The sequence below is a fragment of the Taudactylus pleione genome, unplaced genomic scaffold (genome assembly GCF_031769625.1).
Source record: "Taudactylus pleione unplaced genomic scaffold, aTauple2 ptg000207l, whole genome shotgun sequence".
Classification (NCBI taxonomy): Eukaryota; Metazoa; Chordata; class Amphibia; order Anura; family Myobatrachidae; genus Taudactylus; species Taudactylus pleione.
Window position 1 is genome coordinate 4,293,360 of NW_028284609.1, and position 19,550 is coordinate 4,312,909.

General features: G+C 43.2%; 1 protein-coding gene across 1 annotated transcript in view; it reads left to right on the top strand.

Moving 5' to 3' along the window:
* LOC148517856 (transient receptor potential cation channel subfamily M member 2-like) overlaps nt 1-19,550 on the top strand; it is a 248,125-nt gene that overhangs the window by 38,543 nt on the left and 190,032 nt on the right. Inside the window, exons 8-9 of the mRNA XM_088478123.1 lie at nt 1,700-1,761; nt 8,133-8,333. Of these exons, the coding sequence (XP_088334249.1) occupies nt 1,700-1,761; nt 8,133-8,333 (263 nt within the window). The remainder of the gene's footprint in view (nt 1-1,699; nt 1,762-8,132; nt 8,334-19,550) is intronic.

A 19,550-nucleotide genomic window follows, 5' to 3' on the forward strand; every position in this document is an offset into this window, starting at 1 on the left:
TGATGGACTTTGCAGCACATGATATGTGCAGGGTAAGTTTGTCCAATGATGTATCAGTATATGGAATGGAAGCACAGAAGAGCATGTTGGTATAAGACACAAAATACTGAGTCCAGTGACACCCTCAATTAGGGAGCATATGTTGTCCTAAAAAATAGCATAATCTTAGGTCAGGATCACCAGATGTGTTAAAAGCTACCTATATGGCCACACAGCACAGGCTAGAATTGGTACTGTTGATCTTGTTGAGGTGCTCAGGAACCATATTCTGTACCTTCTGGTAAGACTTTTGAAGGATTTTCCTATAGCAACACTAATTGAACATTTAGAGTTGCTGGTCAAGATCCTATTCCATATCTTCTCGAAGGTTTCTCCCCCCAAGCCAATACAAGAGCATCAAGGTCACCCTGTGGTGGTCCATGTATAGTGTGATAGAGGAGGGAGATGGAACCCTTGCAGGGTTGTAAGAGGATGCCTGCTTTATGTGGGTAAGCTACCTTTCCAGAGCCTCAATAAGTAGTTTGTACAAAATGACAAAATTGAATAAATTGATTAATTTTTTTTATGGAAGATACAATACTATTTCTGGAAGTCTGCAAAGGACTGGGGAGCAAACATTCCCATTACTGTATGTAACATTAGCATGTGATTCCCACAGCCTTACTATTAAATGCCATATTATCATCCAAACCTGCCTGAAAAAGAGGATATCCATAAATTTGAGTGAATGGTGAAGCATAGCTTGACAGGTGGAGACCCTTGTGACATAGGGGCCTATTCCTCATCGGAGGCCGTATCGGAGGCCCTCCTAGCTTTTTCATATGCGCATCTTTCCACTCCAGGAACAGAGAACTTTTCTCTTTTTTTATATTGGTTTTAATTCTTAATAATATGTATTCTATTCCTATACAATTGTGATTCAGAATCTGAGTTCATTTATATTGACAACACATCAGCTCTCCTGCTTTTTTCCTTAATCTTTGCTCTTTGTTTGTGGGGTCATCTCCCCATTTGGATGTGAACTGCAGTTGATTGACACATTTTTCCAAATATTGGTATTAGATATCCAATATGTCTGTTTTTTTTTTTCTGGTTGCATTGCATAAAGGAAATTAACTGATGTATTTTCTGTATAATTGAAATTTAAGCATTGGATACTTTTGGAAATTAAATTCAAAGAGATTGTGAAAGCTACACCTATGCGTGCAGAACTGAAGAGGCCATGTACTAATCCATTCGAGAGCTGTGTCCAATGATAAATGAGCCGCAAACCAGTTGCATAGTTCGGCATCTATAAAATATAAATATATATAGCGCTGATATTTCTTTAATTTCAAAGTTATAAATCAGATAGATAATGACAGTAAGGTGCAAACATGATAATTGCTTGGTTCAAAGCACAGCATCCTAAGTTTTGCAAACCATGAGCAGTTGTCACAGAAAAATTCTGCAATGGCCACAGAAGGAGACAATGGCATCCATGAAGGGAGGAGAAACTGCCTGCCACTGACTGCTCATGTCAGAGACAGATATTTTAGAACATTATATAATAGTTAGATAAGCAAGTCATATATTATAAATAACAGATAGCATTTAATCTTTAGGATAAGCCATTATTATTGAAATAATGTATGTGAGTCTACAAGTCTAGAATTAGATTTTTCATTCATAAAATCATGTTATTAATTATGTATTTCAGGAACTGCCATAAAAATTCCTATTGTGTGTGTGGTGCTGGAGGGGGGTCCCGGAACCCTTGATGTGAGTATCATTAGAGCCATGTGTCCCTCCTACATTGTATTTGTCACTTTCTCTGTGTCATTCATTAATTCTGGTCCTCTGAGCTGTCCTCAACTGTTGTGGTCTCTACACTGTGAGATGTAGTTACTGGTTCTCTTAGTGCTGACTCTGTAATGGGAGTACTCTGGGCCTGATTCAGAGCCGGACGATATTTGCGCTCGCTCGTTCAGAAAAAGGGGCCGGATATTTAAATAGAGCGCTTGCTCTTTGCGGTCTGTTGATGCCTCTATGTCTGAACGAGCGAACGAAACATGCGCTCGCTATTTTTTAAAAAACGCCCCCTGGCCGCTCGCATCCTACGTCATCTCCGCTATTTATAAGATTAATCGAGTACATCGAAAGGCGTATGAACTGCTCGCAGTGCTTGTGGTAGGGTTTTCCTACCGCAATCATGCGAGCAGTTCAGGCTAAAAGACAACCAAGTGACGTGGTCGATGACGCTGCTTTGTTAATTATGCACACCCTTAAAATGCCCGTTTTGACCGTTTTGCACGCCTGCGTTCGGATCTCCACTCCCCGTTTTCAAGCATCTTCCCCTGTTACCACCCACAAACGCCTCATCCTGTCACTCAAAATAGCAGGCATTCGCTATTTTGCGAGCACACAATTTCTGACCGCAATGACTGGTTCGCGCATGCGTATTACAACCCATACGCATGCGCAGTTGTGCGAACATCGCTCGGAGCAAACGAGTGGCCGCTTACGAGTGGCTCTGAATCAGGCCCTCTGTGTCAGGTCATTTTATTGATGCACATGAACCTGACCTCTAATCTGTGAGATGCTGAATACCTCTCACATCATAGATATATGTCTAAATGTTACTATCCTGGCAGTTCCTGACTTGTGTATTTGGTCTTTTTGGTTAAAGTTCTAGTGTCCGGCTGAAATCCAATTTATGATGGGAACCCAGTGGTAGTTTCTGAAAGTTAGTAACTACCTGCCAGAGTGATGGAGAACTTCTTCCAGAGTGATGGTGCACTCCTACCAGAGTGATGGTGTACTCCTGCAAGAGTGATGGTGTACTCCTGCAAGAGTGATGGTGTACTCCTCCAAGTGTGATGGTGTACTCCTGCCAGAGTGATGGTGTACCATTTACAGAGTGATGGTGTACTCTTGCAATAGTGATGATGTACTCCTGCAATAGTGATGGTGTACTCCTCCCAGAATAATGGTGTACTGCTACCAGAGTGATGGCATACTCCTACCAGAGTAATGGCGTACACCTTCCAGAGTGTTGGTGTAATCCTGCAAGAGTGATGGTGTACTCCTGCAATAGTGATGGTGTACTCCTTCCAGAGTGATGGTGTACTCCTTCCAGAGTGATGGTGTACACCTGCCAGAGTGATTGAGTACTACTGCAAGAGTGATCGAGTACTACTGCAGGAGTGATAGAGTAATACTGTCAGAGTGATGAAAACTCTAGCCAGTGTGATGTATTAATCCAAAATTATGGAGTATTCCTGCCAGAGAGATGGAATACTCCTGCCAAAGTGATACATTCTTGCCAAAGACATGGTGTATTCCTGCCAGGGATATAGAGTACTCCTACCAGAGTGAAGGATTTCTTCTTCCAGAGTGATGGAGTTCTCCTGCCAGAGTGATGGAGTTATCTTGCCAGAATGATGGCGTTCTCCTGCTAGAGTATTCAAGTATTACTGCCAAAGTGATGATATACTCCTACAAGAATGATGGTGTAGTACTGCAAGAGAGATAGAGTACAACTGTCAGAGTGATGGAAAACTCCAGCCAGTGTGATGTACAGTATTAATCCAAAATTATGGAGTATTCCTGCCAGAGAGATGGAGTACTCCTGCCAGAGTGATGGAATAATTTTGCCATAGACATGGTGTAATCCTGCCAGGATTATTCCCACCAGAGTGAAGGATTACTTCTTCCAGAGTGAGGTAGTACTCCTGCCAGAATGATGGAGTTCTCCTGACAGAATGATTGAGTTCTCCTGACAGAGTGATGAAGATCTTCAGCTAGAGTGTTCAAGTATTCCTGCCAGAGTGTTGAAGTATCATTACCAGTGTGATGGAGTTTTCCTGCAAGAGTAATGGAGGACACATGCCTAAATGAAGGAGTACTCCTTTCAGAGTGATTGGAATACACCTGTTAAAGAGACTCCTTGCAGATATACATAGTACTCCCACCAAAATGTACTCCTGAAGAGCAATGGAGTATTCATACCAGAGTGATGGAGTACTCCTGTCAGAAAGATGAAGTACACATGCCAGAGTGATAGTATTCTCAAGTAAGAGAGACTGCATACTCCTGCCAGAAAGATGGAGTATTCCTGAAAGAGTGATTTCAGAGTGATGGATGGTTCCTGCTAATGATGGAGTACTCACTACTAACCTGTCTGTGTTGCATGGAAGAAGTGGATACCAGATCACCTGCCATAGAGAAAGAGAAAAATGAGCTTTTAAGGTATCCAGTCAAACAAATGGCACTTGATATATCTAGCTGTTAAAGAAAGGACTGCGCCCTTGGCATCCACTAGACACATTCCTTGTTCAGTTGGAAGTACGTCTGCACTTGTGTGACTACAGTATAGTGTAGTTATGGAAAAGACTTGGCACGTTTTGGTTGATGTTGCTGAGTTGTTTGTCATGAATTAAGCAGTTAAAAAGCAAGTACAGTAGAACTTGAAACTGATAATTTGAAAAAGAAGTTGATAGTTCTGGCATTTGTTAGTAGTGGAGTGTACAACTGAGCAGTCTCCAACAAAATGATTCCTCAAGGGAAGCTTCATTCATTATCCAAGATGACCGCTGGTAGTGTATCTACACATGCGCAGTGCTGTCTTGCCAATGTGTATGAGTGATCTGGTAGAGGGAAGACATTCTCCACTTAGAGTAGCTTCAGGGACACTTGTACTAAACCCTCTATATCCAGTAGTCCAGACCCTGCACCACTACCCGACAGAGGAGAGTCACCAGTTGGTAAGCACTCTACACACCTGCTTCACTAGGCTACAGGTTGTGGAATCCAATTACAAGAAAGTTTAAGAGACATTGTAGTTATGAAAACAGAACAAATTGTGGAAGAGACAGATTTTGACATGCAGAGCAAGTATGTGTCATTTGACATGCCAACAGCTGTAGAAAATTCTGACCAGAAACTACCAGCATCATCTGCTAGGTCATCTGCTAGAGCAAACATCAGCAAGCCACCCAAAAGATATGATGAAGATTATGCAAATCATGCATTCTGCAAATCTCTAGATATCTGCGATGAGAAAAATCCTGAAGTGACTGGTGCGAATAGAAGTCCGCCACAGATAAAGAAATGGAATTACAGTGATAATGACACATGGATCATGGTCCAAGGGCCAATTCATCAAAAAACTGTTAAATATAATTTTTTTGTTTTGCTTAAAGCTAATAATGGATGGGAGTATTACAAGTTACAAAGCAATACTAGTGGCGTAGGGTTATATTCAATACTCAGGAATCTACTATACCGTAGCTAGACATACTCCCCACTAGCAAAATAGTACTCTACAGCTCGTTATGGCTATCAGCTTTACAAAATATGTCACTGCACAAGATGGAATTCAGCATTCCTGAATGATGATTTAGTAGAAGAGATCTATATGGAGCCACCAGAACACTACGCTGATAGAATGTTAAAGGAAAGAGAAGTTTGCCTTCCTAAAGGGCATTGAATGTATTGAAACAGATTGGTCGGTGCTGGTACATTAAATTAGATGCTATGTTGCAAGAGATTAAATTAGAATGGTCAAAAACAGATTACTGCCTGTATTACAAACCTCTAAATAATCAACTATTTATCATTGTTGTATATGTGGGTGACTTGTTATTGGCAGGTCAAGAATAAAACATTGATGAGGTAAAGGGACTACTTGGTCAGTTCAGGATGAAGGACCTGGGTCTGGCACACCATCTAAAGAAGGCTTTATAACTGTTGACCAGCAAACTTACATAGAGCATTTTTGAAAAGTATGGAATGTCTGATTCAAAGCCCATCAACAATCACACAACTTAGAAAGGAGATGTCCCTAAAAGATGAAGGGGAAGCTGAATGCTCCTTACCAAAATCCCATTGGACATTTGGATGTATACAAGTATTGGGACATGTCTAGATATAATTTACGCTGTGAGTCAGGTGAGCCAATATGCCACAAATCCAAGAAGGCCACACTGGACGACATTATTAATAATTCTCCGGTATTTACAAGAGATACCCTACTTGAAGTTGGTATTTAGCAGGTCAGGAAATGTCAAGTTGGAGTAATTCTGCAATGCTAACTGGGGAGCAGATGAAGAGTGCCTTTATTCGTATACATGATCTGCTCTTGCTTGCAGGTGCAGAAATAATTTGGGCAAGGAAGAAGCAGCTCACAGTGGCATTGTTTACTACAGAGGCAGAATACATGGCCCTGACCAAATCAGTTAAGAAAGTATTATATTTAAAAAAAACCCTACTAGAGTTACAAGTCACAAACATGGGAGAGAAGATGAATATAATATTTGACAACAGGGGAACAATCACACCAAGCATCACAGAAGATTAAAAAATATCAAAATTAGACACCACTTTTTTTGGGAACTTGTTTAGAGGTTGTTTATTGTTGTAACTCACATTGTTAGTGAAGAGAATACAGCAGATATACTTACAGAAGGAGTCACATCTTGCTCTCAAATTTCCTAAAAAAGGGTGGACTGAATTAACTTGGAAAGAGACTTTTACAAGAAACAGGAGTCCAAAGTACAAAGATATCAAGCAATGTGATGTTTGAAAGCATTGAGTCATGAGACTGATGCTATGGCATACTGTATGTTACCATAGAGAAGCTTGTAGTGAGGGAGGGTGTTAGTGGTTGAGTGTGCAGTCTCCAACAAAAAGGCTGCTCTTGAGCATTGAAACTGCTCTGCTCCACGGGAGGTTTCTGTCCTACCTGAGCTTGCCACTGTGTATGAGCGACATGGTGGATGATGGACATCCTCCTCTCAGCTCCAGGGACACGCAGAGAAAGGCTTGTTGTTCTGATGAAACAATACACAGGCTATGATCAAATAGTACCTTGTGCTATACTATATGTGCATCATCTGGCTATAGTACTTACTGCCCCAGGTTGTTCAGGTAGATGGAGGCCCCCATGGGGGTAATAGTGGTCAGGCACTTGGTCCAATAGGGCCATCTAGATTGGCAGTATTGTCACAAACTAGAGCTATTAGGTCAAAGCTCAGATGCAAGCAGCTTCTGAAACCAGATACTGAACACTATCTTACAGAGTAAAGGTTAGCTGCCCTGGGATATTCACATCATTTATCAGCTAACCAATTTGCATCCTATATTGGCTTATAGAACATTGTTTATTCAGAACAACAAGCATTTTTCTGAATTTACAGACATTTTTATATATTTTATAAGTTTACACTGCTTACCTTGGACATGCAGGTAGAATTTTCTGAGTATTTTAATGTTATGAATATTTTGTATGTATAATGTATGTATTTTTACACCATTAAATTACTGAAATAATTTTTGGTACTGTATGTGATTTTGAATGTGCAGCCAATTGATTTTTTAAGTAATTGGACAATCTCCTTTATTGACAGCAGTACTCTATCACCTTAGTTACTTCAGGACCGCTGAGAAGGGAAAGTGGGGACATGATAGAAACGTTCAAATATATAAAGGGTTTTAACAAGGTAAAGGAAGGAGATATTCTTCAAAGAAAGAGAAGTATTAGAGAACGAGGACATGTTCTAAAACTGGAGGGTGGTAGGTTCAGGGGAACTTTGAGGAAAAATTACTTCACAGAAAGGGTAGTGGACAAGTGGAATAGCCTCCCATCAGAGGTAGTAGAGGAATAGCCTCCCATCAGAGGTAGTAGAGGAATAGCCTCCCATCAGAGGTGGTAGAGGCTAAGACAGTAGAGCAATTTAAACATGCATGGGATAGACATAAGGATATCCTTCAGAAGAAGTAAGGATCAATAAGGATTGAGGTAACAATTTGTTTAAAAATGGGGCAGACTAGATGGGCCAAGTGGTTCTTATCTGCCGTCAAATTCTATGTTTCTATGTTACACAGCAGTTTTTTTTCACTATTTCCAACAGTAAACCACAGGTTAAGTTCTTGACTGGTCATTGCCTACAGAATTAACCGCTGGTGTGTACAGTATTCTGTTTAACATCAAGGCTGCATACACATTTGCATCAGCATTATCCTCATTCATTCATTATATATATTGATGCTTAATTGTCTTTATTCTATCCAGCATATAAATCTATCTGCATTTTTTCCCTGCAACCCTTTCTACTGTAAGTTCCCCAATGTCCACTTTTTCCTTTCCACAGACCATATACAACTCCATGTGTAATAACACCCCATGTGTCATCGTGGAAGGATCTGGGCGTGTTGCAAACATTATCGCAGAGGTCGCAAATCTTGGTTCTTCCAAAATTACCATCTCCCTAATCAAGGAGAAACTGCAGAACCATTTCCAGGAGGTGTATGACACTTTCACTGAAACTCAGATTATCACGTGGACCAAGAAAGTGAGTCCCAAACACCTTTTATTTCATTCTATTTATTTTCATAGTGGCAGCATGTACAGACCCAATTTAATATATTATGTAGCCTCCAGCCCAATGTATACAGCAGCTAACTGCCCAATGTACTGTATACTGCATCCCACTACATAATATATACTACGTCCCACTACATAATGTATACTGTAGCCATTATTATAAATATACTGCAGACCCCTCCCAATGTATACTGCAGCCCAATACATAATATATACTGAAACCCAGTACATAATATATACTGTAGCCCTATATTACTGCAGTCCCTTCCCAATGATCACTGCAGCCCAATACATAATGTATTATGCAAAATGAATGCACTTTAGAGCAGAGCTTTTCAAACTGTGTGTCGCGGAAGACTCACAACACTTTAATGTTTCACAAATTGGTCCCTGGTGTGTCATGCACAGTGAGGTGACATAATAAACACTTAAGTCCTGCAGAACTTGCTCCGGCCAATCAGCAGATCAATGGGAGGAGAGGGAGGTTTCCCACTCTCCCTCCTGCTTCAGGTGGTGCTTTGGCCAATCAGCAGAGCAAGGGGAGGAGAGTGTGCTTTCCCACTCTCCCCATTGTTCCCCTGGATACGAAGCGAGCTTGTTAAAGATTTGCCCTTGCACTCCTTGGCTTCCTGCAGCATCAAAGAAGAGTTGGGAGCAGACAGGCAGCAGCAGCAGTGCAGACATCCCAACATCATCCTAAGGTAAATAAACTACAATAGTTACAGAGAATAGGGGGAGCGGTGTTTGGAATGTAAAGAACTGCTGGGAGTGTGCCCTTGAGTACACTATGCATCCTTTACATTTATTTTATATCTTTAAAATTTTGTGTTACATATGTGGATGTCACTCATCAGTCTATCACAGCAAAAAAAGTGTTAGGACAACTGCTTTAGAGTGTAGGAACCTCTAAGAAACTGCATTGGTCTCAGGTGACAGTGTTATGATTCTGCTGAAGCTGTTACTGGTTCTTTCAGACTAATGATGCACAGTTACAGTATGTGCTGTTGCTATAAATTCTAAATAATGGGTTGTCTGTAGCAGCGCTCTGCTCAACCTAATGTTGTGATCGGGAGCAGCTGTGTACTCAAGTGGTCCAGTCTTGCATGGGTACTTAGATAAAAAGGGGTTTGTACTCGTGATTGAATGCAGAGTGGCAGCAGGCTGTCAGTGATTGACAGTCTGCTGCCGTTTGAGGGCAAAGAGGGGGCTGCGACAGAGATTTGTATCTGTGGCGGCTGGCTTGCGTGAACCTAAGGGTCACTCAGCTGGCCAATGTTATCGCAGATTATCCTTGGACGAAGCTCAGATAAGTAATGCATGCAGGAGGCATGATGCCTCCTGCTGCATTACCATAACTGCAAGGACGGAATTGCAAAGTTGCTTGTGTACAGCTTTGCAATTCTGTCCTGTGCTGAATCAGGCCTTCTGTTTGATGGAATGGAACTGAGTTGCCTGGGAGATAAGTTGGCTGCTTTACGGTGCCCCTTCTGTACTATTCACTACGTAAGGTATACAATGGAAAGAGGCACCCTAATACCCCTTTTACACCGGAGCTAAAACCCGGGATTTTGAAGGGTTAACCCGGGCAGCTCCCTGGTGTAAAAGGGGAGAGAGTTGGATCGCTGGGTCGAATGACCCGGCAATCCAACCCAGGTAACTAGCAAGGTTTTAATATGGGCGTAGCCCGTGAAACCCTGCTGTGAGAACAGCGCACTCCGGGTCACGATGACCTGGAGTGCGCTGCTAACCGGCCAATTGGTCCGGCTTCAGTGGCGCTTGGAGATGACGTCATCTCCAAGCGACCACTTTCACTCCGCACTGATGTCAGTGGGGCCGGCTTCACACGGTAGGCGTTCCCATGGGAACGCCTCCGCCTGGCAGCCACGCCCCCGGCACGCCCACCAAATCAACATCGACAGCACGCCCCCTTTGGTGCGAGACCCTGAGTGACGGCTACCTCGTCGCAAGCCGGGTCTCGCGCATGCGCACGACGGAGCTCCTTCCATCGTGCGCATGTGCAGTAGGGCACCATCGACCCGCTTGCGAGCGTCCTGCGCTCGTGAGCGGGTCTGAATCAGGCCCACTGTGTCTCCAATTGAATAATTAGTCTACATCGACCTCACCCATAACAGTTCAGTGTGTTTATTTGCATGACATCAAACACCATAACCACTTTTTATCTAAGTCTTGAAATTCTATTTAAGCCAGTTCACTTGAATTCCGTTCAAGAATTGCACCTGTTATGGAATAGTCTTAAATTGGCCTCCTCATCACCCACTATGCTTTGCCCAATCCAGATTAACACTGCATGGGACCTAAGGCAAGTTGTTGATATCTAGCTAACCTTTGACCTATCCCTGCAAATAAACATGTAGGGCTGATTCTGAGTCGAACGCAGCCGTGGCCATTCTTGCGTCTGTTACTGCAAGCATTTGGTGAAGTGTTTGGTTTGTTTGGACCCCCACCAAACAAGCTACGAATGGGCTTAAGGCAGCTACCGGTGTTTTTAATCATATTTACATTTGTAAGATGTCATTCTCATCCTCATCTTCACCCTCATCAGTGTTAATATCATAAATACCTTACCCACACTGGAATCCACCATTACAAAAGTCTCTGTACTTTGATGTAATTGGTGTTCTTCCAAATGTAGTTAATTTTTCTTAATATCAGTTTTTCCAAAGTTATTGGAAGTAGCCTCCTATGCCAATCTATCACAAGTTTCCCGGCTGTGCTAAAACAAGCTAGTTTGTACAAGGAGCTGCAAATACACTTTTTTTTTCCTCCCAGTATTCAAAGGGACTGTGTGACAGGCTAATTTGTACATTATTATTAAAATAATCCTGTCACAAGCCGCCGCACTGCCAATGCTGTGCGGGGTGAATGCCAGGCAAGTGTTCGCTGAAATCTCCTCCTTCCTCCTGTTTGGATCTGTGCTTAGCAGCATATTGTTTGCAGTTCTAGTGTTGTTTGCTGCTGAGCCTCTGCACTATTACTGCCTTTCTGTGTGCAGTGTCAGGTTTCACTAATTGATTATCCTGAGTGTTCACAGCCCAGGTGCAAACTGGTCAGTCATCAAGGGAGACTGGCTCTGTTTGGACCCTGTTTCTGATAAATTCCAGCCAGCCCTTCACTCCATGCCAGTGATAGCGTAATCATCTGTTTCCGGTTTGTGTTGGTCTCCTGTTTCAGTCGAGTTCCAGTATCCAGCCAGATCCATTGTTCCTGCCGTTTGTGTCATCCAGGCAGCACAGTTCACACCTGCACTACCTGCCGTTTGTGTCATCTGGCACAGTCTGCACCTGCATTACGTGTTGTTTGTGTCATCCAGGCGGCACATGCCACACTCGGAGTCCTGAGTACGCAAACCTGTGTACAACCGCTTGTGTCATTCCCACTGCATTTAGCGCACCTTGGCGTTTTGGAGTATGCAATCTTGCGTACTAACTGCTGGTGTCATTCTGGCGGCACTGGCGCACCGCAGTGTCTTCTTGCCAAGTTTCCCTGCCCTCAAGGCAGCATCCAGCCTAGAGGCTGCTTCCGGCCCAAAGGCCACATCACAACAAATAGGCCCACAGGCCTCATTCAGCCCAGAGGCTGCTACCGGCCCAAAGACTGCTTCTCAACTAATAGGCCACAGGCCTCATCCAGCCCACAGACTGCTACTGGCCCAAAGGCCGCATCTCCATTTATAGGCTCACAGGCCTCACCCAGCCCACAGGTTGCTACCGGCCTAAAGTCCGCACCGCAACTAATTGGCTATAAGCCACATTTGGAGCTAGCTCCCTCAACCATCAAGGCAACCACCTGGCCGCATCTTGCCAAGGCATTCCAGCCCTCAAGGCTCTGCAAGACTGTCTCTTCTGGTGACCACAGGGTCGTAACAAATCCTCCACCATTCTATTGATTATTGTATCAAATTGATTCACGGTAGAGGTGTCAATAATTTGGGGCATTTGTATTGAGACTGAGCAAATGTCATAATGTTGTTTTACTCTGGTGTGCTCAGTTGACTCATCCTCACCACCATTGGGTATCTTGGAAAGGGTCATTTTTTTCCTGGCAGCAGCATTTGCAAGAGAAACTGAAGCAGGATACATTGTCGTATAATGTGCCTCTTTGGATGGCTTGTTACTGTTCTTCCCCTCCCCATATAAAGTTTGGAATTCCACCTGGTCACTACTTCTTGCTTCAGTTGGTGGCATAGCAAATGGAATTGTTCTTGCAGCTACTGCAATCTTCTACATGTAGTTGCTGAATGTCACAAATGTATAGAAATCTTTTGGCCCACGGACAACATCTCCTGCACGCCCCTGTCATTTATTTTAAATATTTTAAACCACCAAGTTTATTGTGTGAGCAAAACATGGGGAGTGTTGAAATTCACCCAGTTGTTATGCTCTCACAATGTTACATGCGTTATCGGAAATGACAAGTCCTGGGGAGAGTCCTAACGGGGTAAGCCATTTTGCTCTGACATCCCTGACTTTTTCTAACAGGTTGCCACAGGTATGCCTCTTAGTAAAGCTGGTGATACAGAGAGTAGCCTGCCTGTGAATGAGCTGTCTTTGTGTGTTTGATACTGCTGTTGATGCTGCTGTTGAAGACGATACACTCTGTCACAGTCATGTAATTTTGAGTTTGACCAGTTTCTAAGTCACCATCATTACTTTTACTGCTGCTCATCCCTACATTTGTAGGGTGTGGAAATGGTAGAAGAAGGCTTCTCTATGAGTACTGTTTCAGAAATGTCAGACTTACACATAGCACTTGTGTATTTATTAAAGTGAGCGTTTTTAAAAGTGGAGATGTTACCTATAGCAACCAATCAGATTCTGTTTAACATTTAACTAGCACCTTCTAGAAGATAATAGCTAGAACCTTATTGGTTGCTATGGGCAACATCTCCACTTCTAAAAACTCTCACTTTAGTAAATTCTAAAAACTCTCACTTTAGTAAATTTACCACTTAGACTCTCCTCAGGAGTTTGTGAACACAGTTTGTTTCTTCAGCCTTAGTTTTTTTTTGGTAAACTGATTTGCCTGTTGTAAAGGTGACATGTTTAGACTTAGGGTTATATTTATTAATGTGTGAGGTTTTAAAAATTGAGATGTCGCCCATAGCAACCAATCAGACTTTACATTTATCTAGCACCTTCTAGAAGATAAAAGCTAGAATCTGATTGGGGCAACATCACCACTTTAGTAAATATACCTCTTAGAGTAAGAAGGTGCTGCATGTGGGGTTTCAGAAGATGTCTGACTATGTTTGGCACCGGCTTCCGCAATAGGCAGTCTAGTGCAAAAACCAGCAATAGTAAGACCACCATTTACAATAAAAGGCCGTGGCCTGAGCATTCCCTTTCCACTACGGGTGTTGTATGGAATGTTGGCAATTTTATGCTTTACGGCAGTAAATGCTCCCTTTATTATTATAGGTGATGTTTTCTTTAACATTGTGAAATATTGTTTAGATTTCAGGTACCCTTTCTTAAACTATATTTCCCCTGGACCACCTGTAGTAGATGGTGAAGTACTATAATGACTGGCAGCAGCGTCAGCACTAGTACTGGGTTGCTGCTCCTGCTTTTCTATCGGCTGATCCATATTGACTCACAGCACTCCTAGTCAGCGGCGTCACAAGGTGGGTGCAGGCCGCACCCGGGTGTCACCCACCGAGGGGTGACACCAAGGTGCAGACTCCCCCTCAGCAACAGGAGCTGGATGCTGCACTGTATAATTAAGTGCAGCATCCACCTCCTGTCACTGTGAGGGAGCCAGCCGTCACTGCACCCTGCACACCCTCCACTGTAACCGCACCTCCAGCATCCCCGGTAATAATGGGAGGACAACAGTGCTTCGGCTGTGAGGACACCACCCTTCCTGACTGGCCATGCCCATTCACACGAGGCCATGCCCCCTTTCTGCAGTGCTGCACGCACACAGCATACCTGCCCGCACCGGGTGACACCATTGGGAGGGACGCAACTGCTCCTAGTAATGGCTTCCTAATAATGTTATCTTTTAACACAGTGCCTGATCACACAACACAGTGTCTCACAGCACTCCTAGTAATGCTACCCTAATGACGTTATGTTTTAACACAAAGCCTGAACACACAACACAGTGCCTAACAACACACCTAGTAATTAGATCTTTTTTTTTTTTAATAACATAGTGCCACTTTTACACATTGGTTTTAATGGTGTCTTTTTAATACAGTGCCTCACAGTGCTCCTATGGCAGTGGTACCCTATGGCTTTTGTTTATAACATGGTACCCCTTTAACACAGGGCTCCTAATGGCTTAATTTTTGTTTAACACAGTGCCTACCTGAAACCGGGAACACACAACACAGTGCCCCACAGTGCTCCTAATGGCTTTTTTTCTTTTAATCACACAGTGCCCATTTAACACAACGCTCCTGATGGCATATTGTAGTGCCTGAAAGTGAAATTTTTTAACACAGTGCCTTGCCCTGAACACACAACATAGTGCTTCACAGTGCTGCAGCCCTCAGTCCACACCCTTTCCTTCTGATCCCCTATGTGAAATGGCGCCTGATCACAAGGGAGGGACTTTTATATGCAATTCAAAAAACATAGGAGCCGATGCCGGGAAGATGACACAATTCAAAACACGCAAGATCCAGCACTGGAAAGATAGTGTTTATCCTCTCTTGTGTTAATTCCCAGTGTTTCTGGAACATGGGCCCCACCATCTTGGATGCAATCATATGAATGGCTGCTCTAACCAGACTATCAAATGCAGGAGCACTCTACTTAAATCCAGACCTGTGGTCAGACCTTTGCCAGTACAACATCTTTTCAGATATTTTTATCATTGCTCTTGGTATTTTGCATCTCTACATTGTTCCAGTCCTTACTTGCTGCTTGCAACCTGTGTTTGCATTTAGCTTAAGTCTTCGATATTGCTACAAGATCCTGTACTTTTCAGTTACAAGTTCCATCAATGCTAAACTGCACCCTGTGTTTGTTCCAGTTACAGATTTCTAACCAGTGCTATACGATAATACATTGGTTTAGTTCTTCAAACCCTTAACAACCTTGTATAGCTTACATAATTAAACTAGTAAATAACGACACAGACAACAAGAGCTTGGCTAAAAGGTCACAGCTTTTATTTAGAATTAATTAACTTAACCAGGGTGGCAAGAGATGCTGCAGACTCAGTTCCAGGTTTCACCTCACTCAAATACTCGGGGAACGACTGACACATCCCCCCTTAAGACGCACTAAAGATGCGAGGGTCGCACTCCCACTCTGGGCCAATCCAGGCGCTTACACACTGAAAAGCGCCCGGGTCCCCCCGCGCAGAGAAGGACATATTCGCCAGGTTCATTGAGGGCGAGTGCCCCCACAAAGATATCTTATGCCACAAAAAGCCACTGACCTGCAGCGTACTCCTGCCATGCTGTGCCTCCCCTTTTTGGGAAAGAAAAGGTTAGTGTGATACAACAAAATTCATTAACGGGTGGGATGGTGGGTTTCAAAGATCCATCACCAAAGAGGCTGTCATTATGCAAACGAGCCAATATATACTGATAAACTGACCACTCCCCCAATCCATGTCATTGGCTCTACCAAACATCTGACCAGCCAACACTATAAACTGTCCAGCAACAAGGCTGTCATAAACAGCCATACAGCAAAAACACCAGTAATCTTACATATGCTAATGCTTATGCCGCCTTCGCATACTATAAGATAATGCATTGGTTTATTGCTTCAAACCATTAACAACCTTGTATAGCTTACATAATTAAACTAATAAATAATGACACAGACAACAAGAGCTTGGCTAAAAGGTCACAGCTTTTATTTATAATTAATTAACCTAACCAGGGTGGTAAGAGACGCTGCAGACTCAGTTCCAGCTTTCACCTCACTCAAATACTCGGGGAACGACTTGCACGTCCCCCCTTAAGATGCACTAATGATGTGAGGGTCGCACTTCCACTCTGGGCCAATCCGAGGCGCTTACACACTGAAAAGCGCCCGGGAACCCCCGTGCGGAGAAGGACAAATTCGCCAGGTTCATCGAGGGCAAGTGCCCCCACAAAGTTATCTTATGCCACATAAAGCCACTGAGCTGCAGCGTACTCCCGCCAAAGTCAGACTCCAAAGGAAACTGGCCCACCACCCAAAATGACCGAGCCCCAGAAACACAAATCCTTATTACCACAAAGACCGAGGCCCTGATTCAGAGCCGGACGCTCTGACAGAGTGCTCGCTCTGAATCAGGGCCATCCTTCTTAATTTTTAGAGCGGCCTCCTGGCCACTCGTATAGCTGTGGGTGACCGCCCACAGTTATAGCGAGCGGCCAGGAAGATGGTCGCGATGGTCAAGACCATCGTGACCATAGGGCTTGCGTCGAGACCCTTGTGGTAGGGTCTCGTTGCCGCAAGCCCTGGAGTGCTTTTGGCTCTATCAGAGCTGAGAGCACTCCCACTGACATCACTTGTGTTGTCAGTGGGGCCGGGCCCAGATGGTAGGCGTTCCCATGGGAACACCTCCATCTGGGCAGCCATGCCCCCAGCACGCCCACCAAAGGGGGAGTGCTGTCACTTGCCATTGACAGCATGCCCCCTTTGGTATGAGACCCGGAGCGACGGCTTGCACATGCGCACTGGGCCAACATCGACCCACTTGTGAGCACTCAGCGCTCACGAGCGGGTCTGAATGAGGCACCCAGTCCAATTGAGACGCCTTCCGACCAGTCGTAAACTTCCAAGTTGGATTGCCAACGCAAAGTTATGACACAGAACCAAGCTACCCAGTGACACAGCATCTGGTACTGACACATACACACTAGACTTGCCTTGACCAACACCATATTTATGCGCCACTATCAAAGTCAAATAAAACAAGGCACCATTTTGACCATATACTCCTCCAATCCGCCTTATTCCAATAACATTCTAACCAAGAACAATCAACTCCACACCTTTCAACTGCACCACATCACTGCTCTTGACAGGCAACCCCACTCATAAACCACACCCAATGTGACAACCAAGGATCAAGCACGAAACTTGCAACTAAACCACGCACACTCTTCTTCAACCTGACACCCAGAAAAACAACAGAATTGCTGTGTAACCAAACCATGTCGCTCCAGCCCAAAATTATAAGAGTGGCCTACCAGCCCAACATGCTGTCAACTGCAGCAATTCCAGTGATAAACAACATTCCGTACCATGAGTACCTCACCAAACCCAACCATCCTGACACAACTTTGAGAAGAACACATAGCAACTACCTAGCAGGGATGCATTAGAGGGGAAACAAATAACCCGAGTGAAGAGGCAAAAACTAAAAAATCTACCCGTGAACCAAATTGGATCAGATCACGGCTCCCGGGAGGAAAAATTAAAAAATCCCTTCACAACCCCCAAATTGTCGAACGCTAGATATTCCACGATTGGCTGGTAAACAACATTTCAGGTTGATGCCAGGTGCGCAACTACTACTTGCCCTAACGTATAAGTCTCGCAGACAGCTGACTTACAACGCCCTAAATTCTGCATGTACCTGGGGGATGTCCCCTTAACACTGCGCCAAATAACTGCCCCAATATGAAAGAAATGAGTACTAAAAACTGAAGCTTACAACCTCACCTGACTAAACCCCTTCCAAATCGTAGCAAACTAAAATTTGTAAAGCAGGATACAGTTGGGATGTAAAAACCCAGTGCACCCCACCAGCAGGTCTATTTACATAATGTACCGAAGGACGTACCGGGCAAAGAACCTCAGGATGTTGGGAAAAGAAAACTAACCACTTATTACAGGAGACACACACACGTAGATTAAATTGTATAGGTGATATCATATGAATGCGTGCATACCGAAGGCCTCCATACCTGCTCTACCCTGTAAAATACATGACAATATCCTGTTACCCTGTAATCCAAAGACAAAATATTTTAAACAAAAAACCCTGACGATGAAGATGCCTTATTGACTACCATCAACTCTCTAACCTAAAAAATGCCCTAAAATTTGCTGCCAAAAATGAACAAATGAAATGAGGCCTAAATCCCCCAGAATTGCCTGACCCCTAACACTAGTAACACTTTTTTTAAATCAAAATTTTTACATTTTATTGAAGTAAATCGTACAACAAACAAATATCAATTACAGTGTTGATCACAAAATAAGTGAGAAACATCCAAAATACATATCAAAAATAAATTGCATAAACATAGGAAAAATATTCAAAAATCTTAACACAATAATATAATATTAAATAAATAATAAAAAAAAGAAAATAGAAATAAAAATAAAATAATATTAAAAAAAATAATAATAATAATACTTGAACACACTTAGTAGCTTATATCCAAAAAATTTGCATTGTAATGGGGAACAAAAATAAAGTATAAACAAATATATATAAATACTGTTAACGAATAAAAAATATAAAAATTGGGGGGAAGAGTTAGAAAAGTCAGCAGAGACCTGGAGTAATGAGAGACTGAGATTGGAACCAAGGAGACCAAATCGCGTGGAATTTAGCAACCCCATTAATTTGTAAGATAGTAATATACTCCATGGAGGCTATGAAATTAATCTTTGCTACAAAAGCAGGCAATGGAGGAGGGTTTTGGTCTTTCCAATGTTTGGCAATTAGGGATTTGGCTGCGTTGCATATGTGTACAAGCAATTTGTCTTGAGACTTTGAAATTCCAGGTACAGGAGCATTCAATAGGGCCGCTACAGGATCTAAAGTTACCCTAAACCCAAGAGCATGGTAAATCAATGAACGAACCTGGTCCCAAAAAGGAAGTATAGGAAGGTGCCCTCATTTCCACATAGCCTCCAGCATAAATTGGATTTAGCTGGGAAAATGGCATGGTGGGTACTAGATACCATCGGGAATAAACTTTGTAGCAAGTTTCTCTAATTGATACACTGATGGAGGCCTTAGCTGTACGTAATTTAATCTCATCCCACTGATCATCCTCCAGAGCTAAGGACAAGTCAGATTCCCAAGCCAATTCGTGGGGTTCACAGTGTGGGGGATCAGGGGCCAAAATTGAATGATAGATTAATGAAATGTTACCTTTCCGGCCAATTGAGTATAAACATAACCTTTCAAAAGGGGTAGGCGAGCGTAATGTAGAGGACTTAGGCCCTCATTCAGAGCCGTACGCTCTGAG